The following is a 26294-nucleotide window of genomic DNA, read 5'->3' as shown; positions in this document are numbered from 1 at the left end:
AATAAAAAATTTCCAGAACTGGAGACATGCATTTTCAATTAAAGGAAAACAATGAGTCCCAAACAGAGCAAATAGAAACTAATCCACAGCTAGATAGATTTTAGTGAAACTGAGAAGCTATTAGAGAGAAAACACATATCTTTCAAAGAAATATCAAACTGACATCCAGCTTTTTTCAGCAACAATAGATGCCACAACACAATGGAATATCTAAAAGATGGTGAAGAAAGATAACAAGCAACCTAAAATTCTAAACTCAGCCAATTAATTTTCCTAAAATCAGTGTGAAAAATAAAGACATTTTCAGGCCCGCAAAGATTAAGAAAATTTACTGTTGATAGACCTTCACTGAAAGGTCTCTGGTACAAAAACATCTTGAAGTAGTCAAGAAGAAATAGCAAAGAAACAGACAAAACTTGTCAGTAAATTGGTAAGTCACATGTAAAATAACAACTTGCACTTACTTTCAGACTAGTGTGTGGGTTGGGGGAAGGAGGGGGAAGGATAAAATCCTCTTTAAATATAAGAAAAGAGGCCAGCCCAGCAGTGTTGTGGTTAAGTTCACATGCTCTGCTTTGGCAGCCCAGGGTTCGCGGGTTTGGATACCAGGTGTGGACTTGTACACTGGCTCACCAAGCCATGCTGTGGCAGCGTCCTACATACAAAATAGAGGAAGCTTGGCACAGATGTTAGCTCACAGATATCTTCCTAAAGCAAAAAGGGGAAGACTGGGAACAGATGCTAGCGCAGAGCAATTCTTCCTTTACCAAAACAAACAAACAAAAGAACAAACAAATAAATGAAAGAACAAGGAAAGTAAGAATGGAATTACCCCTGCTCCTTCCATCAGGATAAACACAAAACAAAATGCAATGCAGAAATAAGTCTATTTCATATCATAATAAATATAAAGAGACTAAATTTACCTATTAAGAGACTCTCCCAAAGCATAAAAAGTTGAATGAAAACAAGTTGCAGAATACAATATATTATTTGTATAAATTTTAACACTTGAAATAACATATTTTATGAATACCTACGTATAAAAAAAGCATAAAAGGCATCACTAAATACATGACAATTTCTTGGGTAGAGGATGGGAATGGGCAGGATGGACTGATGAAAGTATGTCAGATTCATTGGTAGTATTTTGTTCTTTTACTTATTTAAGAACAAATATGTTAACGATGACAAATACTGGATAGTCTGTATGCAAGGTGTTTGCTACTGTTTCTTTGTAATTTTCCATATTTTAAAAACAAACCACCACCCCAATAGGCACAAAGCATGGCATAGATGTTACTTTCCTTCTCCTGGCTTGAGCCTGTTTCTTTATAACAAAAGGGAAATATCTGCTTTGTTGTACTGTTGGAGAGTTTTAATCACTTGGTATAATATCTGTCATATAAGTGCTTAAAAAATGTGAGTTTCCTCTCAAATATAGTTCTTTTATTGTAAAGTCTGTTTTGGTTTCTTAGTAAACAAAAACCAGGTTTTGAAAGGCTACTTGGGGGACTTCCAGTTCTACACCAGATGGAGTAAGTATATTCCACCCTATTCCTGCTGCTAAATATGACTAAAAACCCTGGACATAATACATAAAGCAACTATAAAGAGCTCTGAAAGGTGGGGAAATGCAAATCAAAACTACACTAAGATACCCCCTTACGCCTGTCAAGATGGCTATAATCACTAAGACTAAAAATAACAAATGTTGGAGAGGGTGTGGAGAAAAGGGAACCCTCATACACTGCTGGTGGGAATGCAAACTGGTGCAGCCACTATGGAAAACAGTATGGCGATTCCTCAAAAAACTAAAAATAGAAGTACCATATAACCCAGCTATCCCACTACTGGGTATCTACCCAAACAACTTGAAATCAACAATCCAAAGTAACATATGCACCCCTATGTTCATCGCAGCACTATGCACAATAGTCAAGACATGGAAACAACCCAAGTGCCCATCGACCGATGACTGGATAAAGAAGATGTGGTATATGTATACAATGGAATACTACTCAGCCAGAAAAAAAGACAAATCCATCCCATTTGCAATAACATGGAAGGACCTAAAGGGAATGATGCTAAGCGAAATAAGCCAGACTGAGAAAGACAAACACCAGATAATTTCACTCGTATGTGGAATATAAACAAGTACATGGACAAAGAAAACAGTTCAGTGGTTACCAGGGGAAGGGAGGTGGGGAGTGGGCACAAGGGGTGAAGGGGAGCACATATGTGGTGACAAACAAGAAATAATGTACAACTGAAATCTTGCATTGATGTAAACTATTATGAACTCAATAAAAAAAAAAATATATATATATATATATATATATATATATATAGGGGCTGGCCCCGTGGCCGAGTGGTTAAGTTCGCGCACTCCGCTGCAGGCGGCCCAGTGTTTCGTTGGTTCGAATCCTGGGCGCGGACATGGCACTGCGCATCAGACCATGCTGAGGCAGCATCCCACATGCCACAACTAGAAGGACCCACAACGAAATATACAACTATGTACCGGGGGGCTTTGGGGAGAAAAAGGAGAAAAATAAAATCTTTTAAAAAAAAAAAAAAATCCAGGTGTGCAATTTATTAAAAAAAAAAAAAAAATATATATATATATATATATATATATATATATAACCAAAGAAAAAAATAAAGAAAGAATGCTGGTATAACACACACACACATATAAAGAGACTCTGAAAGGTGGGAAAAAAGCAGGTGGCCTGCGTAGGTACTTTGGAACTTGAGGAATGGCCTGGAAGTAAGTTTCCTGGGGTTTTTCTTTGGTCTCCTTTTTACCTTTTTCTGGCTTGGGTACAAGGGAAGCCTAAAACCCAAAAACATCAATGGGCCCAGACAAAGAAAAAAAAGCCTGTTCTCACAAGTCAAATGAATGGGAAAAGGATGACTGGAGGAAAAAAACTCATTTGATTACACTTGCCCCCCTCCAGGTAAACACCCAACCCCTAGTCACTGGATGTGGCCGAGACTGTGGGGAGGAACCCTGCAGACCATCCCTGCCCGGCCTTGAGCAACCAGCTGCAAAGACATAGCACTTTACAGCTCCCGACTAGAAATTGAGGGAGGACTAGAGAGAGAAGGGAGCTAGAGAAAGGGTTCCTTTAACTTTGTGTATGAAGCCCTGGGCAGACCCTCAAAGAGACCATGCATGAAACTGACCATAATCAATACAATAATCAAAATGAACTATGAGTGGACTGTTGCCCAGGTTTCAGACTGGTTTCTGAGTAGCATCCAAGATGGGGTAGACCAGAATAGCACTGCAAAGGCTTTGAAAATTAAATTGACATTGAGCCACAAATGTGGGCCAGAACATGCATTCTGAACTAAACAGTTTTACTGCCATAAAAAAGGAACAGGGGCCCGCCCAGTGGCGCAGTGGTTAAGTTCGCACATTCTGCTTCTTGGTGGCCCGGGGTTCGCCGGTTCAGATCCTGGGTGCGGACATGGCACTGCTTGGCAAAAGCAATGCTGTGGTAGGTGTCCCACATATAAAGTAGAGGAAGATGGGCATGGATGTTAGCTCAGGGCCAGTCTTCCTCAGCAAAAAGAGGAGGATTGGCAGTAGTTAGCACAAAGCTAATCTTCCTCAAAAAAACCCACAAAAAAAACAACAAACAAACAAAAGGAACAAGATTTTCATAATACTCAAGATGTCCAGGATCCAATGCAAAATTACTCATCATATCACGAACCAAGAAAATTTCAACTTTAATAAGAGATAATATAGAAGACACAAATAGAAATTCTAGAACTGAAAATTACAATAACCAAAATAAAAAAACTTACCAGATGGGCTCAATAGCAAAATGTAGATGACAGAGGAAAGACTCAGTGAACCTGTAGACAGATCATTAAGAATTATCTAATCTGAACAATAGAGAATATGAACTGAATAAAAATGAACAGAATCTCAGAGACTTGTGGGACAATAACATATAGATAGATATATATAGATAACATATAGAAGACATAATCTAGATTCAAGAAGCTGAATGAACCCAAAACAAGATAAACCCAAAGAATTCCACGCTCAGACATTTCATAATCAAGTTTCTGAAAATTAAAGACAAAAAAATCTTGGAAGAAGCCAGAGAAAAGCAACGCATTACAAATAATGGCTGATTTCTTATCAGAAACTATGGAGGCTCAAGGCTCGACTAGAGAAAAACTCTCTTCTGTGTTCACTCCTGTGGCTTCAGGACCTTCCCGCCTGTTAACCAAAGACATTAGTTTCTTGCCACATGCGCCTCTCCATAAAGTAGCTCAAAACATGACAGATGGCTTCTCTCAGGGTGAGCAAGAGGGTGTGCCCAAAGTGGAAGCCACAGTATTTTTGTAACGTAACTTTAGAAGTGACATTCATCACTTCTGCTGCATTCTATTCATTACGAAAGAATCCTAAATCCAGCCCACACTCTAGAGGAGGAGATTACAACAGGGCATGAAGACCAGGAAGCAGAGATCATTGGGGACCATCCTAGAGGTTGCCTACCACACTATCAACCAACTTATCAATAGCTTGTAGTCAACTGATTTGGATAGTAAAGAATTTAGTTAAAAAATAGTGGAAGTTCTACAGAATTGAAAGCCTAGAAATAAAACCACACATCTATGGACAGCTAATCTTCAAAAAAGGAGCCAAGAACAAAGAATGGAGAAATGAGTCTCTTCAATAAATTGTGTTGGGAAAACTGGACAGCTATACGCAAAAGAATGAAAGTAGACTAGATCATTATCTTGCAGGATGCACAAAAATTAACTCAAAATGGATTAAAGGTTTGAACCTAAGACCTGAATTCACAAAACTCCTAGAAGAAAACACAGGCAGTACACTCTTTGACATTGGTCTTAGCAACATCTTTTCAAATACCATGTCTACTCAACAAGGGAAACAAAAGAAAAAGTTAATGGGATTACAGCAAACTAAAGAGCCTTCTGCAAAGCAAAGGAAACCATGAACAAAATTAAAAGACAATCCACCAACTGGGAGAAAATATTTGCAAATCATTTATCAGATAAGGAGTTGATCTCCAAAATATATAAAGAACTCATATGACTCAACAAAAAAAACCCCAAACAACCCAATCAAAAAATGGGCAGAGGATATGAACAAACATTTCTCCAAAGATATAGAGATGGCCAACAGGCACATGAACAGATGTTCAACATGACTAATCATTAGGGAAACTCAAATCAAAGCTACAATGAGATATCATCTTAAACCTGTCAGAATGACTATAATTACCAAGACGAAAAACAACAAATGATGGAGAGGATGTGGAGAAAAGGGCACCCTCATACAGTGCTGGTGGGAATGCAAACTGGTGCAGCCACTATGGAAAACAGTATGGAGATTTCTCAAAAAATTAAAATAGAAATACCATATGATCCAGCTATCTCACTACTGGGTATTTATCCAAAGAACTTAAAATCAATGATCCAAAGAGATTTATGCACCCCTATGTTCTCTGCAGCTTTATTCACAATAGCCAAGATGTGGAAGCAACCCAAGTGTGCCCTTCTGCATATGAATGGATAAGGAAGATGTGGGGTATATATACAATAGACTACTACTCAGCCATAAAAAAAGACAAAATCTTTCCACTTGCAACAGCATGGATGGACCTTGAGGGTATGATGTTAAGCAAAATAAGTCAGACAGAGAAAGACAAATATTGCACGATTTCACTCATATGTGGAAGATAACAAATACATGGATAGAGAACAGATTAGTGGTTACCAGAGGGGAAAAGGGTTGAGGTGTCGGGGAAAGGAATAAAGGGGCACATATGTATGGTGATGGATAAAAATTAGACTACTGGGCGCGAGCACAATGAAGTGTATTCAGAAATTGATAAATGTATACCTGAAATTACACCATGCTGTAAACCATTATGATCTCAATAAAATTACCTGGAAAAAAAAGTAGTGGAAGTTCTAGTTCCAAATTAGTAAAAGATCGATTAAAAAATTCAGATAGGTTAAGTCATACTGTGTTAACAACTCAGAAACCTTAACGGTCTTAAAGATTTACTTCTTACTCATGTTGCATGTCCATCAGAAGTTGGTTGGGGGCTCTATATCATTCTTTATTATTATTATTTTTTAAGATTTTATCTTCCTTTTTCTGCCCAAAGTCCCCCAGTACATAGTTGTATATTCTTCGTTGTGGGTCCTTCTAGTTGTGGCATGTGGGATGCTGCCTCAGTGTGGCTGGATGAGCAGTGCCATGTCTGCGCCTAGCATTCGAACCAACGAAACACTGGGCCGCCTGCAGCGGAGTGCATGAACTTAACCACTCGGCCACGGGGCCAGCCCCTATATCATTCTTATTCTGGGACTCAGGCTGATAGAAAAGCCCTATCTAGGTGCTACTGGTCTCCATGGAAGGGGAGAGAAAACTGTGGAGGGCGATGAAATGCTCTGCCTAGAAGTGACACAGCATTTCTGTTACAACTAACCAACCACTGGTCAAACGGCCCTAGCCAACCACAAGGAAGCTAGGATGTACAATCCTAACACATGCACCTGACAGCCAAAAATACCTGGTGAACAGTACAACCAACTACCAGTCATTCTAGATGTTAAATGTTCAACACATTCTTGTCTCCTACAGAAACTACACACCCTCCAGAATCATTACAATGAAAACAAAGGACAAAACGAAGTGTTAGTGAGAATGTGGGGCAACCAGAACTCTCACACTACCGGCAGGAATGTAAAATGGTATAAACCACTTTGGAAATATTTCATTTTTCTTGAGTAAATAAGTATTAATGAAATTGATGGGTTGTATGTTAAGTACATATTTAATTTTATAAGAAAGTCTCAAACTATTTTCCACAGACTTACACACAAAGGTTCAAAGCAGCTTTATTTATAATAGCAAAATCCTGGAATCAACCCAATTATCCATCAGCAGATGAATAGATAAACAGATTGTGGGATATCCATATATAACAGATCACTTAGCAATACGTTCAAATTTTGGCAGTGTCCATTCTGTTTTGTGTTTCATTTTGTTTTCACAATCATGTTTATTTCCAAGAATTTTAATCTCAAATTACTCTTCACGCAGCTTGTTCTATCAATGCAATGCAATTTAATACTTGAGGATATAGTTGTAAAACTCATTCTTTCATTCATTTTTTTCAATAGTAGTCATTTTGTCAGCCTGCTTGGTCCCTCTCTAGCTAGCTCTTGATTTCTTGTGCCCAGTGACTGGTGTTTACTCAATTTTCTTCTGTGTAGTGTGTGATTAATCCTGGTTACTAAATATCAGTTCCTGTAAAGGTGTGGTGTGGGGACCAGTCAGTAGACAGTGGACAAACAGGGATAACTCTTCCCAAGATGAGCCGGTGACAAGTGGGCCATCAAGCTCAATTCCCTCAAATCGGGTAGATAGTCATGAGCTCTATCTTTTAGGGTGTCCTGAAGAAGAATGGGGAAAGATCTGGTCCCTAATGGGCAAAGAAAGAATAGCAGACAGTAGGAAAGTCAGGGCAGATCTCTATCCAGCTCTTATAAGTAGATCTATCCTGAAATTCAAACCTGTAAGTTACATAGATGGGGCCCCTTTCTGCTAGCCACATTGTCACACCAGGGTTGTGAGAAAGCTAACGTTGTTTTAGATTACCAGCTTCCCAAAGATTACCTAATATCCTTAAACACACTTGCATGCACATATTTGTTCAATGAACCATGTTATTTAGAAGTGAGTTCTAAAACTAGAGGCCCTGCCTACTCTAATTAGAAAAAACTAAAAGAAGCCCCTACCCATATGAAAGTGGATGAGTACTTAACAGTAATCACTGTAATCTACTAAATGTAATAGAATCCAGAGAAAAGCTCATCTTTTAAATTTAAGCCTAAGAGACAACCAGATACTATGTATGACTTGAAGAACAAACACACCACTTATGAAGAAGTCTTGCCAAAAAAATTAAAAATTCAAATTTGAATCTGGTCATGCTTGAATTCTAACTATCAATGTACAGAAAAATAAAGAGGAACAGGTTAATCTATACCACGTAATTATAATAAGCAAAATCTATTCTGTCAGAAAGGCTCCAAAACAGTTTCAACACACAAATTGGAAAAAGGGAAGGGAGAAAAAAAAAACATTGAGGGGGTATACTGATTAAAAGAAAAGAGACAGCAATTAACAACAATGTAAGGTCCTTATTTGGATCCTGATTCAAACAAACTAACTTAAAATATAATATACATGTACGGCATTTGAGACTATGGAAATTTGAACATTATTACTAGCTATCCAATGATAAAATTACTGTTAAATTTTTTTTTATGTGTGACAGTGTGGTTATGTTTTGTAAAACTCTGTATCTTTTAGATACAAACTGAAATATTCATGTAAAAAAACCAAAGTCACCAAACAAACTTCAAGAGCAACATAAAATTATTTAGGCTTTGGGCCATTCTTGGTATTTCTGAACACATTAAGCTGTAATCAGCTTTCTTTCCTAGTGTATCATGTTGTAACACAGTTAAGATAATACATAGTCTAACTGTGGGAATCATTTATTTTGCTAATAAAAGTGGTAGAACTAAACCAGTTCAAGTAGCTGAAACTGGGAGATATTCTCCACCCTTCACAAAGAGATGTGGCCAGTGCTGAAGGAATACAACACTAGATGACGCAATTTAACGATTCATTTTCCATCTAAGAAGGTCCTATTTAAATTTGCTTCTTCAAAACACAAGTGATTCCAAAGTTTATAACTGGCCCTAAGTGACAATAGCTCCAATCACTCTGCTGTAAGTGTTTCCCAGAACTGGAATTTGAGTTTAATTGAATGCAGGAAAAGCACTGCGATGAGTCTGGCTTATCTTCTGATGGAGAGCCTGTGAAGCCCAGAAGTAAAGGCTGCCACATCTGGACTCGGATCGCCCGAGTTTACAGCACAGCTCTGCCACTTCCTCTGAGTACAAACTTTGGCAACTTTCTTAATTTTTCTGTGCCTTTGCCATTCATCCATAAGATGGGGATAATAGCACCTGCCTCTTAGGATTGTCAGTAAAATTAAATGAATACACATAAAAACGGAAAAGTGACTAGTGCAAAGCAAATATTCAATAAATGTTGGCTATATATATGGCTCTGAATTCAGGGGTAGGAAAACTGACTTGATCATATTAAAGCTTTTCCCTGATGAAAATGTAATATAGCTTCAGAGACTGGAACTATGTTTTAGAATATTCTGGTATCTGTGAAATAAGAAGCAGCATTGGTTACACTAAAATTGAAGACTGAAGTTGTTATACAGAAAAGAAATGTTTTTCCATTTAGTAAAATTTAAAATAAATAAATAAATAAATCTAACCCAGGGTGAAATCTGTCCTTAGCGCTTAAAATTTCATAGTTTTCATTATCAAAAATCAAGAGTAAAAAATTGTGCAAAATGCCTGTTTCAATAAAAACACAAAGTGAAATATTCTGGAAATGACTGAGTCTTAGAAATACATACTATAAGCCAGAAAAATGTAAAAAAGTGAGGCAAGATGAGCTATTTTTCTGATCATAAAATATTTATTAAGGTATACTTTAGGGAATATAGTGAATATAAAATTTAGGATCACAATATGAAGCAATTTCAATCCTCTCAAAAGTCAGCCCAGTCCTCAATGCTCTGCAGATGTAAAACCACTGGTGAGACTCACTAAAAGCAGTTTGACTAGTACAGAAGAGGCTTTTCATGAACATTTACAACTAGAGCATCTGAATACCTCTTTTAAGTGCAAAACCACACCACATTACACTAATGCAGCAACAATGCATTCATATTGTTCTCATTAGTCATTAGTAGTCAACTTGCATAAAACACCAGAAAAAAGCACAATGGAGTTCACAAAAATGGGCTAAAAAATGAACCTGCAAAACACACACTGTAATGGAAGAAGACATTAAAAATGTATTATGCACACTACAGAAGCTGCATTCATTCCAACAATCTCAAGTGTCATTTTCTTTTCTGTAAAATCAAATTACATGAACCAGGCACAACTAATATTTGGGAGGCAGTGTGTAGCTAAAATTCATTTAACTAATTATTCAATGATTTAAAAAATCCCCATAAATCTTTTCTGTCCTGAGGTAGTTGCAAAATAAATCATAACTTGGATATCAACTAGAGCTGAGGCTTTAACTTTTTACTCATTAAAACTAGTTGTTACTGACAAGAACTACCTTTTGATATTTAAAAGACAGCTGAGAAATGGGCCTCTTACTACACACACAAGATGATGGCTACGTAGGAAAGAGGATTAGCTGCTTCAGAACGTGAGATGTGGTCCATCACTGCTCCCCTCCCACCCCCCAATCATTTTAGATTCTTTATTGTCCAAAAAGCCAACGGGAGCCACACAGTAGAAGTAGACAAATCATCGTCCTTTGCTGTAGCCAGGGAAGAAAAGGTCAAGTAGAGTTTGCAGAATCTCATTGGGAATCATGATGTAATTCTGGCCAAGATCATGCCGGCAAGCAGGGCAGGAGAAAACTTGAGCCTTAAAGGAGCGCTGTAAGCAATCCTAAGGCAAAACCAAAAACAAACACAGAAACACACCAATTTCACCTGAGGGTGCAGCATGTAGAAACATACGCAACAACTTATGCTTTCAAATAGGAACTAGAAATTCACTACAGCAACAAGAGAAACATAAAAGATGGACAACTGTAACGGCCTGAATCTGCACTGTGAAAACTAGTCTGGAGACACAGCTTTAGGTCTACCTCTAACCAGACTGTGAGAGTTCAGGTGAATGACTAACTAGTGTGTGCTTTAATTTCCTCAACCAGTAAAATGAGGGTGCTAGAATTATGTGTGGCTCCCACTAGCCTCCTCTTCTAGGTTGGATTTCCTGTTCTATCACGTTCTTTCCTGTTAGAGCACTAAAGAAAAGAAATACAAGATTTCCCTAATTAGAACTAAGGTATATATTTTATCAAATCACTTAACATATAATGTCTTCCAAAAATATATTTATAATATATTATTAATATATCATAGAGTTAATTGACTCAAGGTCAGGCACAAATACACATGTGGAAGTTTGTTTCCATTTTACAACAACTCAAGTTCAGAAGTTGGGCCAGGGCATACAATCACTGAGCAGTAGAGCAACATTCCAACCTTGGTTTGACTAAAACTCAAATTTTCCTTTTACATCACACTGATAACACAATATTCAACTCCTCTGGGCATGCTGCCAGGTCGAATCTATTTTAGATTCCATTAAGTTCATGGAATTACTTCAGTTTGCACTATAATATATGAAAAATACATAAGCTGTAACATAGGAAACAGCAATGACACCTTATTTTCTGTGCCATTTCAACCTCTCCTCAACAATTCCAAACATGATAGAATACCTAAACTATATATATTTGAATTACTACAGAACTAAAACATGCATTTACCACCAAGACATAATTAAATGCTTCTTAACTGGCAAGGTTCCATAACTATCCTGCTTCATGGAAAAATGCTTCTTCACATGCTAAAAACAGGTTTGGAGGTTAGTGTGCCTTCTAGCCTAAGAAGCGAAAATGAGAAAGGAAGTCTACTTACTTTACAGACATTGTGGAGGCAATCTGTTGTCACAGGCTGGTAAACTAGCTCCTGGCAGCAGACACACATAAAAGATTGTTCCAATTTTTTCAGAAAATTCTAGAATGGTACCCAAGGGGAAGGGAAAAAAGTTAGCATTTCATAATATATTAAAATTCTAAGTGTTTAAAAAAAAAGTGTCAGTTACATTGAATACGTTTTCCATTAAGAAAAAACAAATCAGGTAGCGATTCTAACTATAAGCAATAGAAACTGAAGAAAACCCATTCCATAAGATCAACACATTAGTTTTAAATCTTAGGATTGGGATGGAGAGGTTGCAAAGTCAAAATATATGGCATTAAAAAGTGAACGCCGCCCTAAACCTCACATTCCAGAGATCACCATAGCTTGTCTCAAGGTCACTACATACAGATCACTTTTTTCAAAAACCTGCATGGTATTCCAGTATATGAACAGGTATTATTTATTCAATCTTTTGCTGTTACAAAACGTCAATATTTATTTTTTAAGCTAAAAAAAAAATAAAAGCACTGGGCAATAATACGCTATAGTATCTAAGACTCCAAAGAATCAACATATTCATTTTCTTAGGATTATTTTCTGCGATAATTTGCCTCAATCCAAAAATCTCATTTTCTTGATGCTAATGTTTAGTCAAATTAGGACTAACTTATAAAAGGTAGAGCCATATACAGCAAACATGATCAAATGAGTACTCTATACTCTTCAAAAGCCATGACTGGTTCCATTTTACTCAAGCTGTTTGTTTCTCTTAAACTAGAATAAGAAGTTTTTTGAATAGTCAAAATTATTATCCTCCATTCAATAGTAGAGAGTGTATTTTGTTCGTTCTTTATTTAACAGAAAAAATAGAATTTATAAGAATTTCAAGTAAAAATAAAAAAATCAAAGACCCTATTCCAAAGTTATGTCTTGATACTAAGTTATTTATGAGCATGGATTATAAAAGTCGAGTGAATTATCAACAAAATATTAAGTAACACATTAAAAGAATACACCAGTTAAGGAGAGATGTGGAAAAAATTCAAATTGTAATACCAAGTACCCTCTCCCTGACGAACTACTGTGTTAATGACTGGTATTTCCCCAGTACCTCCATGGCACCTGTAATATGAGTACATGTATTATAGATATTTTGAGTTCCTCTGATGTGCTAGGCACTCATCTACCTAGTGGTGATAAAAAGACAAAGTCTTTGCTCTCATGGAACTTTATATTGCTTTAGGAGAGCAGACTAAAAACATTCAATTTCAGATAGTAATAACCGAGGAAACATGGCAAATTAAAGCAAGAGTAGAGTGGCTATTTTAGAAAGGAAGGTTAGGGAAGGCCTCTCTGAGGAGTATAATACTTTTCCAGAGACTCTGAGAAGCGTGGATACGAAGGAGTGAGCCACATGAAGATGTAGAGGAGAGAATGCCAGTCAGAGAGACAGCATAAGTGTAAGGGCCTAGGAGCAGGAACAGGTTGTGTTTAAATAGCTCAGGGATCACCACAGCCGAAGCCGTCTGGACCTGAGAAAGTGCAAGAGGAGACTGCAGAGGTAGGCAGGGATGCCAGATTACAGAGGGCCTTAGGAAAGTATTTGGACATAGATGTACATATAATATATCCATTTATTTAAAAGTCACTGTTAGCCAACATCTGATTTTTCTGGCTTAATAAAGGTGCTCCTGGTTTATCTGAAGAGAACTGGACGTGAAAGCTACTCGGGGCAATAGTACATAAACATCCAGAGTAATCACTAGCAGCAAGGTCACAACCATCCAACCTAGGCATATAAGATCCTGTTATCAGTGGGCAGGACTTCTTTTCTCTTTTTTCTTGTTTGAGAACTTTTAATTGGTGACTTTATTTCATAAAAAAGTTCCACTGAAAGAAGAGGTTGAAAAGTCAAGTATACTTGATTTGCACATACTTGCCAAGTTTCGCAAGATTCAACCACTTCTATAATATTTTTATTGATAAACAGGATATGCATATTAAAAACCTCACTTTCAAGCGCAATACACATGTCCAACCCAGAAAACAGATGTGCAAAAAGAACTCCACCTGCACTCAGGTTGACTTTTTCCTTCACCTGCTACTTTGTCTCTTGCCCACCCACAGCAGGAGCTTACCTGAGTTATCATTAACCAGCTGTATCCTCTCCAACCAGAGAATAGTTAGACCATGATCAAGCACTGCTTGCTCTATCTTACTTGCTCTAAGTGAAAATGAGTGTGACCTACCAGAGTCAGACTCTCCTTATGCCTGGGTCTCTTGGCTAAAAAGCAAGTAACACTTCTCACACAGCCAAATCACTTTCCTTCTGTCCTCCAAACACGGAAGCCTCATTCCACCAAAGATAACCTAATATATCACATTTATAGGCAAAGGAAATGATGATTCCAATATAAATTCAAAGGGTATTTGATAAACCTCACCCATTTCTAAAAGTTTAAAAATTATATCGGGGGGCCCGGCCCCGTGGCTGAGTGGTTAAGTTCGCGTGCTCTGCTTAGGGGGGCCCAGGGTTTCGCTGGTTTGGATCCTGGGCACCAACATGGCACTGCTCATCAAGCCATACTGAGGTGGCATCCCACATGCCACAACTAGAGGGACCCACAACTAAAAATACACAACTATGTACCCGGGGGCTTTGGGAAGAAAAAGTAAAAATAAAATCTTTAAAAAAAACAAAACAAAACATATATATATATGTGTGTGTGTGTGTGTGTGTGTGTATATATATATATATATATATATCAGGAAGATTTTTCCTTAATATAGTTATAATGATGACACAAAAATTCTATGAGAGTTCCCTCTAAATCTAAACAAAAAGCACATACAGATATTCATTAACCCCATTCCAGATAAATGACAAGTTCTGGCTAATGTACTGCAAGAAATAAAGGGAAAATCAGAACAAAGAAACTACTAAAAGATGACAAGATGAAATTTCAAGAGAGGATACTAGAGCTCACTCATAGTAGCTGCACATCACAATACTTTGGGGAGAAAGAAAACAGAAAAGTAACTATATTATACATGACACGGAGTTAACATGTAATAAAAAGGAAGACTCAAACTTCTAACCAAAATTAAAGACAATAAAAGTGAGCAAAGAATGAAAAGACAATTTACATTTGAAACCTCCAGCTTTTGAGATTTGATAAGAAAGCTTCATTTGCAAAACACAGCTTAACAGAAAATCCACATCAGTTAATTTTATGATTATCAGAAAGTGGAAAAAAATCCAAAACAAAGTATTTAAATAAATCAATACTGATTTATTTTACTCCTAGGTTGAACACATAAGCAGTGAAAATTGCACTGAATTACTTAAGATTTATGCGATCAGGTAATTTTGAACGGTAACAAAAACTTTCCTGATGAGTTTTAGATTAAGTTGAGTGTGTTCCACAACTGAAAATTCTTCCCATGAACAGTATCTAAATTTAAATTATTAAGGCAGAGAAAGGTCAAAAACCAACATCAAAGAGGCCTAAATTCAACTTAAAGCATTTAAGTACAGCCTCAGATTATTTCTGAAAGGTGGCAGCACTGGATGAGAAGACTGGATTGGATAAAAGGATCAAATTCAAACTGACTTATGAATATGATACTTCATAGGGAAATTATCTTTCATCATGTTAATATTAGAACATTATTACTAAAAAAATCTTTACATACTGGTCCTTCCACAAGTGATGCAAGCACTTCATCCCATAGCTTCTGGTTTTGATGATCTTCTCTGATTAGGCGTTGTTGTTGAGGGGTCAGTTGGAAAGCCTCAACTGCTTCTGCTGAATCCGATGCTTTGAACACTTTAGAGGCACTTGGACAATCATCTATATTTATTTAAAAATACATCAGCAGACTTACAAGTGGTTCTAAGCAGAACTATGAAACAAAAGAATTAACTGGCACCAGAAACGTTTAGCATGAAGATAACCTACATAAATAGCATCTAACTTGCCATGGAGTTTAGGATACTATATTTGTTGCTGTTTTGGCTCTGCCATTATTAAAACAAACCCCCCCTCCCTCCACCCTCCAAATCCTTCAATTTGCTTTTAATTTCTTATGAGTTTCTCAATTTATTCTCTGAATATTTCTCTTTATTAGAAACTACATTATTAGGGTTTATGTTCTGCAATCATTACCTACCATCTGTAGTCGGTCTTTTTGAGGCTCCACTGGCCTGCTTCTTTGACTGTCCTTTAGTCTTCTTCCCTTCCTTATCCGAAGGGTAACCTACTGGATACTGATGGGGGAAAAAAGAACAATGTAGATTTAAGCTTCACAGCAAAGGAGGGTTCTAGATCCTGGTGAGAAATTTAAAAAGGGGGGTGGGGTGGAGTTTATACTTTCTCTAAACTGAAAGACTTTATATAAAGGAAATAGACATTTAAAGAAACAGAATTCAAAGGACAGAAGACTATGAAAATCCCAAATTCAGTGTAAAACCATGTAGTTTTGACTGTTAAGATTTTCCACTTTATAATACAATGATCTTAGTTTCAGATCTAAAAGAGGAAAGGTAAAGTTCAGGAGTTGTGACTAGGTGGCTTGAAAAGTTTGAGGAAGAAAGGAAAGCAGAATCTAGAGACAAAGGTAAGTGAAGATCAACCCCAGAGCACAACAGATGGTAGTCATATAGATGGGATTACACTAAATTGTGGAGCCAATCTAAACAAAACCAAACAAAACACCCAAAACATTAAGGGCCAAATTTCTTATCTCCCAAAATTGGAGGAGAGGAATCTTTTAGAAGACCTAAAGCCACTGAATTCTTTATCAGCTAAAGGTTAGACTTTAAGGAATAAATTTTACCTATTATCCCTGTGTTTTACTGGCTACCCTTTTTTTTTTTGACATGCTTTGTAATAACACTCATGTTTAAAGTTCAGTATGTTTCAGGTCTCATCAATGATATTATTAACTCATCACAGATGGGCTTACAAGCTTCCACTCAGTTTCAAGTATAACTTATCTAGAACATTGCTCTGCTGAACAGCGGATCTGAAAAAACCTCGAAAATGTATTTAACACTTTTTAAAAAATATTTAGTTATAAAAAGAATTATTTTGACAGTTTTTTTGGCAGCTGATAGGTATCATTTAAACAATTAATTCTGAGTTTAAAAAGAAAAAAACAGAAACAGACTCGCACTAGAAGACACACACTCACCTGCCTGGGTGGCCAGACACTTGCCCATAGTTCAGCCCCTACACATGCAGTGTGGGCAGAGCCAGGGGAAATGACAAAGCTGGTAGTCTTTACAGGAAGCACAATGATGGGGAATGATGGAGGACAAACTCAAACCATGCTCTGAAGTCAGTGTTAGGGACAAAGTCTAGGGTGTGTAGGCAGTGGAGGGGGAATGTAGCCATACCATTCATAATGCGCACAAAACCAACAAAGTCTTACATGGGTTAACAGTTGAGCATGGGCAAAGGAAAAAAAAAAGGCAAAGCACTAAACGTGGTGACAGGACAGGGAAGCAGCTTTGAAGGGGAAGAGAGAAAAGGGGTGAGGAAAAGTGAGAAGGGTAGAAAGCAGACCACTCTTATAAGCCACCTCCCCCCTTCCCCTACCAGAGATGTACCCCCTGTGCCCTCCAGGATAAACTTCCCTTCTTAAGGCCTCGTATACCTAAATTTTATGTATCCCTTTCCCTCACAGTTCAAATCATTTCCAAATTGAATAGAAAGTATTTTACTTTTCATCGAGAAGCCCAGCTTTTCCCAAGCACAATTCTTGGTCTTAGGGCAATCTACTTCTTCTTCTTCTGTATACTTGCATGATCTCATTCCTCACCCCTTAAAGTCCACTGATCAATTGCTGTGGGATTATTTCCAGTTGTGTTATTTCCAATTGTGGTTATTTCCAGTATTAAGGCACATAGATAGTACAGAGGTGTACATTTTTATAAACATACAAGTAGCCTAGACAAATGTAATCTAACCTGTAAACGTAGACATAGTCTCCTTGACCGTTCTATTCCTTCGGAGGTCCAAGGAGCAGGTTCAACATCATCTCTTCTTAAAAGATAGCGCCAAACCAAGAATCCATGGCTTGATGAAATCTCTGGCCAGTATTTCACCACCTAAATCATAATATTTTAGTAGTAGTTGAGATTTAAAGTTTAGACTTATTCATAATGTCATATCAGTGGTTTAAGTAAACTTAGCAGAACTAAATGTAACTTCAAAACATACTTGCCTTGCTGTAATAGTGAATAAATAAAAATATTCACTAAAATATTGTTTTGATCTTATTTCCTAATTAAGATAGTTTCCATGTAAGTACAGATTGCTATAAATTTAAAATGGTAACAAGATTATGCTCATTAATAGAATTTTGCATAATAGTTGATAAAAATGGTGGATGTAGATGCCTCTGTTTTTCAAACAAAGAATACAACCTATTTTAAAAATTATAATGTGCTCTGCTTTGAAAATCTATTACAACGAAAATCATTCTGAAAGATATCCAAGAATCAAGATCTACAATGGGTAAGTTATTTAATAAGTTTTATCATCGAGAATATATCCCTATAAAAAGCTTAACCCCAAAATATAACTCTGCCCTTAGGACTTCAAATAAGCCTTAAAAGCAAAGTACCAAAGTTAAGAGCTTGCTCTGTGTATCTATTATGTTTCTAGAAAAAGAAATACCAACTAGTATGATCTAATGTTTGCTCCAGCCCACCCACAGTAGAGCAGTTCCCTGTGGCAACCCTGTCTTGAAAGCCCAGGAAGAATGACTAACAAGATGTCATGCCAGATAGAGCACCTTATAAATGCCATCATATCTGTTGCCTTCTTCAGGAGCATATTTGCTGATCTTCCTCCCTTTAAAACTGCGTATCACTCTGACTGGCTTACCAGCTCTCCAATTCCGAGACTCTGCTCCAATTTTATCATCCAATGGAGCATCACAGTTTAGGGCCAATGCCCTAAAAAATAAAACAAAGTCTTTATACCAAGTAATCTTTAAGTATATAATCACATCATTAGCTCAATTAAAAGGTGAATTATGCCTTACCTGATGGTTAAGATTCTATGATTCTTTCCATATTATTCCAGATAATAGGATTATGCTTTCCCCCACCAGCAGAGAAGACAAATCAGTTTTCTGATGTCACCCCCAAGCCAGGGGATTGGTTCTCAGATAGCCTGTAGGGTTCTTCTGAAAGTAATAACATCTGTGCCACGTATAATAGAAAACAACTAGAAATACATGGAATTTTCTTTAAATAACGTTTGTTGAGGGAAGGGAGAAAGTTGGAAAACTAAAGCAAGTGATGGTTCTAATAGTTATTTTTTGATAAGGGAGTGAGTTAAATTGCTGGAATAATGTAGAAAGAAATCCAGAAAAATAAATTTGTCAGCAAGGTACAGATGACCTTTCTAGGTCTACTTTCCACATTCCAGACAACAGAGATTCCTTAAAGTTTTGAAGATATTAAGAACAAGTTCCATATGAGAAAATTCTTTAAAGACCTCCAGTAAAAAGATAAGTTTAAATAAAACTGAAGCATTCAAATGCCTGTGCGAAATCATGACAATAAAGATTTTTGGGTGCTTGAGATCACTACAATTTACTGATGACACATGAACAAGGAGGAACACTGAGCTGGAAGCAGCACCTGACTTTGCTGAAGTTTCCTTAATATTTGTACGGAAGTAGCAATTAATGACTAAGGGTATCGGATGTTAGAAGACCTTTCTTGGGAGAACTTAGTCCTGCTAAAAATTAAAAAAAAAAAAAAAAACTAAAATCTATTTAAAATTCGTATTTTTCCTCTAAGACATCTACTTCCTAACTTAAGAGAAAAGAAACTTCTGAGAACACATCAGGTTAAAACACACACACAAACCACCCCGCTGCCCCCAATCTGGTGAAATCAGGTATGATAACAAAATACATTCTCAGAGTATAGTTCTTTTTATGAGGCTCAAATTAAAAAAAAAAGAAAAAGACCTTAAGGCTAAATCACTAACCTACTGAAATCTCTTGATCATAGTCACATTGTTAAAACAAATGAACTTAAGAAAGTGTTTCATTAAAAACACCCCAAAAACGTTTATAGATGTGGTCAGAGTTAAAGCTTACCAAGTTATCTTTTTTATCTCAAAAGGAGATGCATTAAAACTCTGAGAGGTAGAAGAAAATATAGCTCTCACTTCTAGGGCTAGTATTGTATCTTATTTATGGAATACCTATTCTTCTTAAAGAGCTGGGATAAGAATAAGTACTATCTTCATGTTAACGACTAGAATGTTTTGGTGCTCACAGGTACCTTCGGTCATACTGACTGCCACCACTAACTGGCGTTATTAACTCACTTCTAGCTTCACATAAGTATGGAGGCTGTTCAATCATGTGAAAGAGTCCAAGAGGATGAAATTAAGCAAAGCAAGGCTTTTCCATTACTCTATCCACAGCTCAGCTGGTTGCTTCTAACTGCCCCGATAAAGGATAGCCAGATTACCTTGTTGGCCTCCTCAGTTTCTTAAAGTGCAAGAGCTGAGAAGAAATAGGAACAAACCTCTCAAAAGCAAGAAGCAGGTGTCAAGCTACCCCTTAGCAGAGAAGCAAAAATGAATTGGAGCATATACTAGTCAGGAAAGAGTATACTATGGGTCAGAGCTAAGGGCCTTTCACCTGTTTTCACATTTATAAAACATATAAGTACCTTTGCCAAAGAGGTCTTTACAATCACAAGGCACACTCACAGCTTAATGTGTTAATTAACTGAATGGATGTTAGAGTCTCTGTGATAAGTCAATTCTAAATTGTTTTGGGTTAATATTTCATTTTCACTACTTTCCTTTTAATACATTTTTACTACTTGTCAATTATTTTCTAACAAGATTTTAACATATGGTAAACAGGATATACTTATTAGATTCTTCAAAAGCTTGAAAAGAATCTCCCATGTACATTACAAGTGCTGGTAGTTACAAAAGAAGTTTCATTACAGCAAAATAACATTATTATTAAAGGGAAAATTTAATTTTCACATTTGACAACGTGAAAAGCCCTTTTGTGGATTCAAGACATTGACAAAACACATCAAAATATCTCTAACTCCTTTTAAAATCATTCCTCCTGAAGAGCTGCTTTCTTGCTGGAAAAAGAATACTAGGGACTGGACTTCTGCCTCAGGAATGTTTTCACCAGCAAATCTGACCTGTCTCCTCTGCTGGTTCAGTAAAATAATCCTACTGTCAGAAATAATACAGAAGGAAGACATAAAAACAGAGATTCTATGTAACTTGGTACACCATACTGTTTTGAACTCATACTAGTATATTCTTTACTTCCCAAGGTAATTGGAAATTAAGGGCACACTACTTAAAACCAAGTGATTTAGACTCAACAAAGCAAAAAATACTTTTACTCAATAATCCACGAAACACCCTTAATAGAATACAAAAAATTTCAATGTTATGAAATTATAAGAAAATTACCAGTATGACAAGTTATAATGTGATTGTTGCTATCTGATGGTTTGGGTTACTTAATCTATTATTATTGATATTAGCATGCATTTATGAAACAAAACATTCTGAAGACATTAAAACGTCATTAATACTTCTATAGAATAAAGGTCAGCACAAGGTGGCTCTTTTGTAATGCCTTACAAGCATTTACTAGGTCACTTTTGTAACTAAATACTCTCTAACATTTAAAAGACATCTTATTATTACAAATCCTAAAAGCATTTTGAGTGTATTTTTGATTAAGTTATCTGATGTTTCCCTTATACACATAAATGTAGCTCCCAAACATAATGCTCTTACATCAATCAGCGGGTCTCCTCTAAAAAACGTCTGTTCCTTTAAAAGATAAATCTGTGTTGAGTGGAACATAACTGACCTATGGGGTAGTAGATAAGCCACCTTTTCCTCAGTTTTACTTAAATTTTATAGGCTCCTTCACTTCAAAGGTTTCAACATGTTTTCAAATGCAAAGCACATGTATTACGACTGGGATTTATGTCATTTTAAAGATAATGATACAAAGAAGTTAGGATGCTTAGAAACAATTATATAATTAGGTAATGGGATTTTAATTTTAGATATTTCACTCTCAATTTAAGATTCTCCTCTACTGTCTAGGTTACAAATTATGGTCCTATAATCAAACTTTTATACAAAGCCCAAATTCCAAATAGTCTTTACAGAACTCTAACAATAAAGAGTACCTGTTCATGTTTGTTAATGTTTGATCAGCCGATGGTGCGCCAATTCTTTTATTACCAGCAAGATTTTTACCACCACTCCCAGTGTATGTGAATTCATCACCTCGGTCCTGCAGGAGAAGATTTTTGGCATTAAAACACCTAAACCCAAGTAATTTCACCAATCTTGCTTCAGAGTCAGAACATTTAGTTAAGTGATCCACCATAATAAAGCAAAATTCAAATGCAATCTTGTGTGTAGTATATCTTCAAGTTTTATCACCTGATCTAAAGATTTTATTTTAAAGTTACAGCTTCCAACACCTCCAAATATGGCTATTCTCATGATACATATATAATCAAATAATTTATAGACTGTTACAAAATAAGGTTTATGGGTTGGGAATATTGCTTCATTTAATTCACTATTATTAAAATAAACATCAATATTAACTTGTAGGTTCTTTATAGAATACTATTTTAATAAATACTCCATAACTGATTTCCCAACAGCAATCTACACCATACCAAAATTTGCTGCTAAATTTCAAATTTCAAATTTCAAATTCTAACAGCATGGAAAGTTCCCCACATTTCACACTCTATGGGTTTACTCAAGTTACAGTCAGGTAAAATAATCACCTATGATTAAAAAGAAAGTTGGAAAAGAATTTAAAAACTAAAAGTTATATAAAGTTGTTCAATAAATGTGAAAAAAACATGCCAAAAGAAGTAAATGTTACATAAACTAGCTCCACTAATTATTTCTGCAGTAGCTACAAATTTATATTATTTATTTATTTATTTTTTGAGGAAGATTAGCCCTGAGCTAACTGCTGCCATTGTCCCTCTTTTTGCTGAGGAAGACTGGCCCTGAGCTAACATCCGTGCTCATCTTCCTCTACTTTATATGTGGGACGCCTGCCACATATATGTGACTTGCCAAGCAGTGCCATGTCTGTACCCAGGATCCGAACCAGTGAACCCTGGGCCGCCGAATTGGAATGTGAGCACTTAATTGTTGCACCACCGGGCCAGCCCCTGTATTGATATTATTAAGTCTATCTGATTCAGTACTCAAAGTAAATTGAGAAAACTAACTATCAGTACACAAATTAATTCTACTAACATTATCTGAATAACAGTTCTTTAATGCAAGATTATTTTAATTAGTTCAGACTGGTTTCTTTTCTTTTCTCTTTTCTTTGGTGAGGAAGATCGGCCCTGAGTGAACATCTGTTGCCAATCTTCCTCTTTTTGCTCAAGGAAGATTGTTGCTGAGCTAACATCTGTGCCAATCTTCCTCTATTTTTGTATGTGGGATGCCACCACAGCATAGCTTCATGAGCAGTGCATAGGTCTGCACCCGGGATCCAAACCAGTGAACCTGGGCTGCTGAAGCAGAGTGCATGAACTTAACCACTATGCCACTGGGCTGGTCTCTGAAGTTTTCTTTACTAAATTCTTGCTTGTGCTGTAGGTCAATTATTTTGCACCTTGTTTTTCCTTTGGATTCAAAGTCTTAACTAAAATCTCATGGCTTTAAGAGTTTTTTCCTCCCCAAAAACCTTGAATTCATTTTTTATTGATCCATATTGAGGTCTCTATTTTGAAGAATAAGGCATTACGGAATTTCACCTACTAAAGATGAATACACTAGGTATATTCCATTTGAAGGAATCCTAACAAATAAGTACATCTAGAACAGTCTAGAACACTTCTTAAACTGATCAGAAACAGTCTTCCAAATGGTATCTGGATCAACTTCACAATGCTCATATTCATGACCCTGTCAACTTTTAGTTCTAACTGTAGCAGTGCTATAAAGAAAAAGGGAATAGGGACTAGGAAAGCATGAGAAGGGCAACCTAAGCTAAACAGTGTTTAAAAGAGAAGAACAAAAACATTTCTGATTATTTTCCAAGCAGCAAATAATCAAGTTAAAATTCTATATCATTAACTCATCTTTACATCAACAAAAACTTTTAATTATCATTAGGGAAAAAAAGAATTGCCAGACTGCCAGAGCTCAGCCAATACTATTTCAGACTATTTTTCCTATGGAAAAATGATCAGCCTAAATATGCTGCATCTTCTAGTCCACGCTCCACTAAGTTGTATCCTTGGATGGCAGTAGCCTAAACAAGGCTGCTTCCTGGGAAAAGCTCACATAAAGCCATGATCTACACAGGGCACATAGTGCTGCCCCAGTGATTCAATTTCCCAATCTCTACTCTTCTCCCAAGCTGTAAAGCAGCTGTCTACCACAATAAACTGGATATTCCCATTCCTGCCATCACCCATATCAAGCAAAAGACTGTCATCCCAATCTTCTCAAGCCCCCCCACCCCCAAAACGATCAGATAAATACCCTAAAGCACAATTAAGATCATTAAACTTTTCCCAGACACCTTGAATGATTCTTTAATTCAAGGCTGCCTAGAATATAGCCTCAATTTTTGCCAGTTTCTCTCTCATAATATCCCTTACATGCCTGCAAAGTTGGGTACTTACTATCAGTACAACTGGTAACACCAACCTAGCACTTATTGTGTGTGTGAAGTTAGGTTAAGCATTTTACATATGATTAACTAATTTAACACTCAAATCAACCGTATGAGGTAGGTATATAAGCCCTATTTTATAGATAAGGCATAGGTTCACTAACTTGGTTAGGATCACACAGCTAGTAAGAGATGGCACCAGGACACAAACCCGAACAGCCTGGCTCCAGAGTCTGTTTCTCATCACTAAGCAAACTACTTCTCAGGACAGCTGTAAGAGGCAGATCACGGTGGGTCCTCAAGTGAGGTCACCCAAACACAGGGCACTAAAGCTGGTCTATGATTAATTCTCACTACTAGACTAAAATATTAACTAGTTTATCACTAGGTATTCAATTGCTTCATGACCATTCATTCAAACAGAACAAAGATCATTGGCTCTACAAATGTTATACTAAACTAAAGGTTTCAGACCAAATTTTTTCTCAAATGAGAAAAGCTTATTCAGGTTTCCTCTACCTATTTCTATGCATATGACTTGCCTACAAGAAAAGATCAAAAGATTGAAAATGCTTACAAAATATATTATCTCCAGATACATCTTAGCTGGCAATCTAAGACCATGTGTTTTAGTCCTAAAATAAACTCTTCTTTACATTTTTAATAGACTTAGAATTAAGTGCTTAAGACATGTAATTAACAGCCCATTAGTACTTTTCTCCACAAATGTTTGCCTGACTAGTAACTATATTCAAAAGATGGAAAGAAAAGGAATAACACCCATTCCACTTCAACGTGGTCTTTGTTTTTAGCTTGACAATTACATGTTTTATGTATCATATATTTAAGATAAGCTACTGCTACAGACGAACTGTTTGAATCCTTGTTACATGCCCAGGACTCCCTAAATTATCTCATTTAATTCTGATATAAAATGATACTATTTTTTCTATTTTACAGACCAGGAAACTGAGGTATACTGGAGTTAAATAATTTGGCCAAGGTCTCACACACAAATGTTAGGGCCCAGATCAAATACAATTGACTAGATGCTAAAAACATATGTTAAAGAGACTCCACCATTAGTTTGTTTGTTTTCTTACAGAGTCTTAAAAAAAAACAACTGCTGCCTGTAATAAATTATATAACATCCTTTGTATTTCTGAAAAAATACTTAAAGACATAGCTTCAAAATATGCACACTAAAGAAGTACTCAAAGGATTAACCTGAATATTTCCATACTAACGTATTAGTACTGAATATTGAATACATACTGAATATTGCCATACTAACGTAAACGTACTGCCAAATTTGCCTTTCAGAAAGATGGCAAGCTTTTCTACCTTTGTCTGAAAACATACTACATCTTGGGCTTTCCAAAGCTACTCTAATTCATCATTATAACATATCATGAAAGAAGGCAAATGAAACATACTTGGAGAAAATACTTGCAAACTACATATCCAATGAACAGTAAAAAAACCAAATACAACTCAATTAGAAAATGGGCAAAAGACCTGAAGAGAGATACCACCAAAGAAGCCATATACATAGCAAATAAGCAAATAAATCATGCCCAAACCATTAGGCTTTAGGGAAATGTCAATTAAAACCACAATGAGATATCACTACACACCTATTAGAATGGCTAAAATAAAATAAAGCAACATCACCAAACGCTGACAAGGAGGAAGAGAAACTGGATCATTCATACACTGCTGACATGAATATTAAGTGGTACAGTCACTCTGCAAAACAGTTTGGGAGTTTCTCAAAAAACTAAACATACAACTACCATGCAACCCAGCAACTGCACTTCTGAGTATTTATTCCAGAGAAATGAAGACTTACGTTTACAAAAAAACCCCGTAGTTTTATTCCTAATAGCCAAAAACTGGAAACAACCCAGACATTCTTCAACAGGTGAATGCTTAGACAAACTGTGGCACACCCACATC

At 36.4% G+C, this 26294-nt stretch overlaps 1 protein-coding gene across 12 annotated transcripts in view; it reads right to left on the bottom strand.

Moving 5' to 3' along the window:
• Positions 1–26294, bottom strand: part of UHRF2 (ubiquitin like with PHD and ring finger domains 2) — a 121626-nt gene that overhangs the window by 31746 nt on the left and 63586 nt on the right. For 7 of the 12 annotated variants that reach the window (XM_070248471.1, XM_023627341.2, XM_023627338.2 and 4 more), the window contains 6 exons: positions 21856–21962; positions 18435–18597; positions 17605–17745; positions 15804–15900; positions 15327–15484; positions 11625–11723 (listed from right to left, as the gene is read on the bottom strand). In XM_070248471.1, coding sequence (XP_070104572.1) covers positions 11625–11723; positions 15327–15484; positions 15804–15900; positions 17605–17745; positions 18435–18597; positions 21856–21962 — 765 coding nt within the window. Of the gene's footprint in view, positions 1–9566; positions 10585–11624; positions 11724–15326; positions 15537–15803; positions 15901–17604; positions 17746–18434; positions 18598–21855; positions 21963–26294 lie in introns of those variants that run through there. The other 5 variants (XM_023627344.2, XM_023627340.2, XM_070248473.1 and 2 more) reach the window with 2 other exon arrangements.

The sequence above is a fragment of the Equus caballus genome, chromosome 23, assembly GCF_041296265.1.
Source record: "Equus caballus isolate H_3958 breed thoroughbred chromosome 23, TB-T2T, whole genome shotgun sequence".
Lineage (NCBI taxonomy): Eukaryota > Metazoa > Chordata > Mammalia > Perissodactyla > Equidae > Equus > Equus caballus.
Note: the sequence above shows the minus strand (reverse complement) of the source record. Positions and strands in the feature narration are given on the sequence as shown.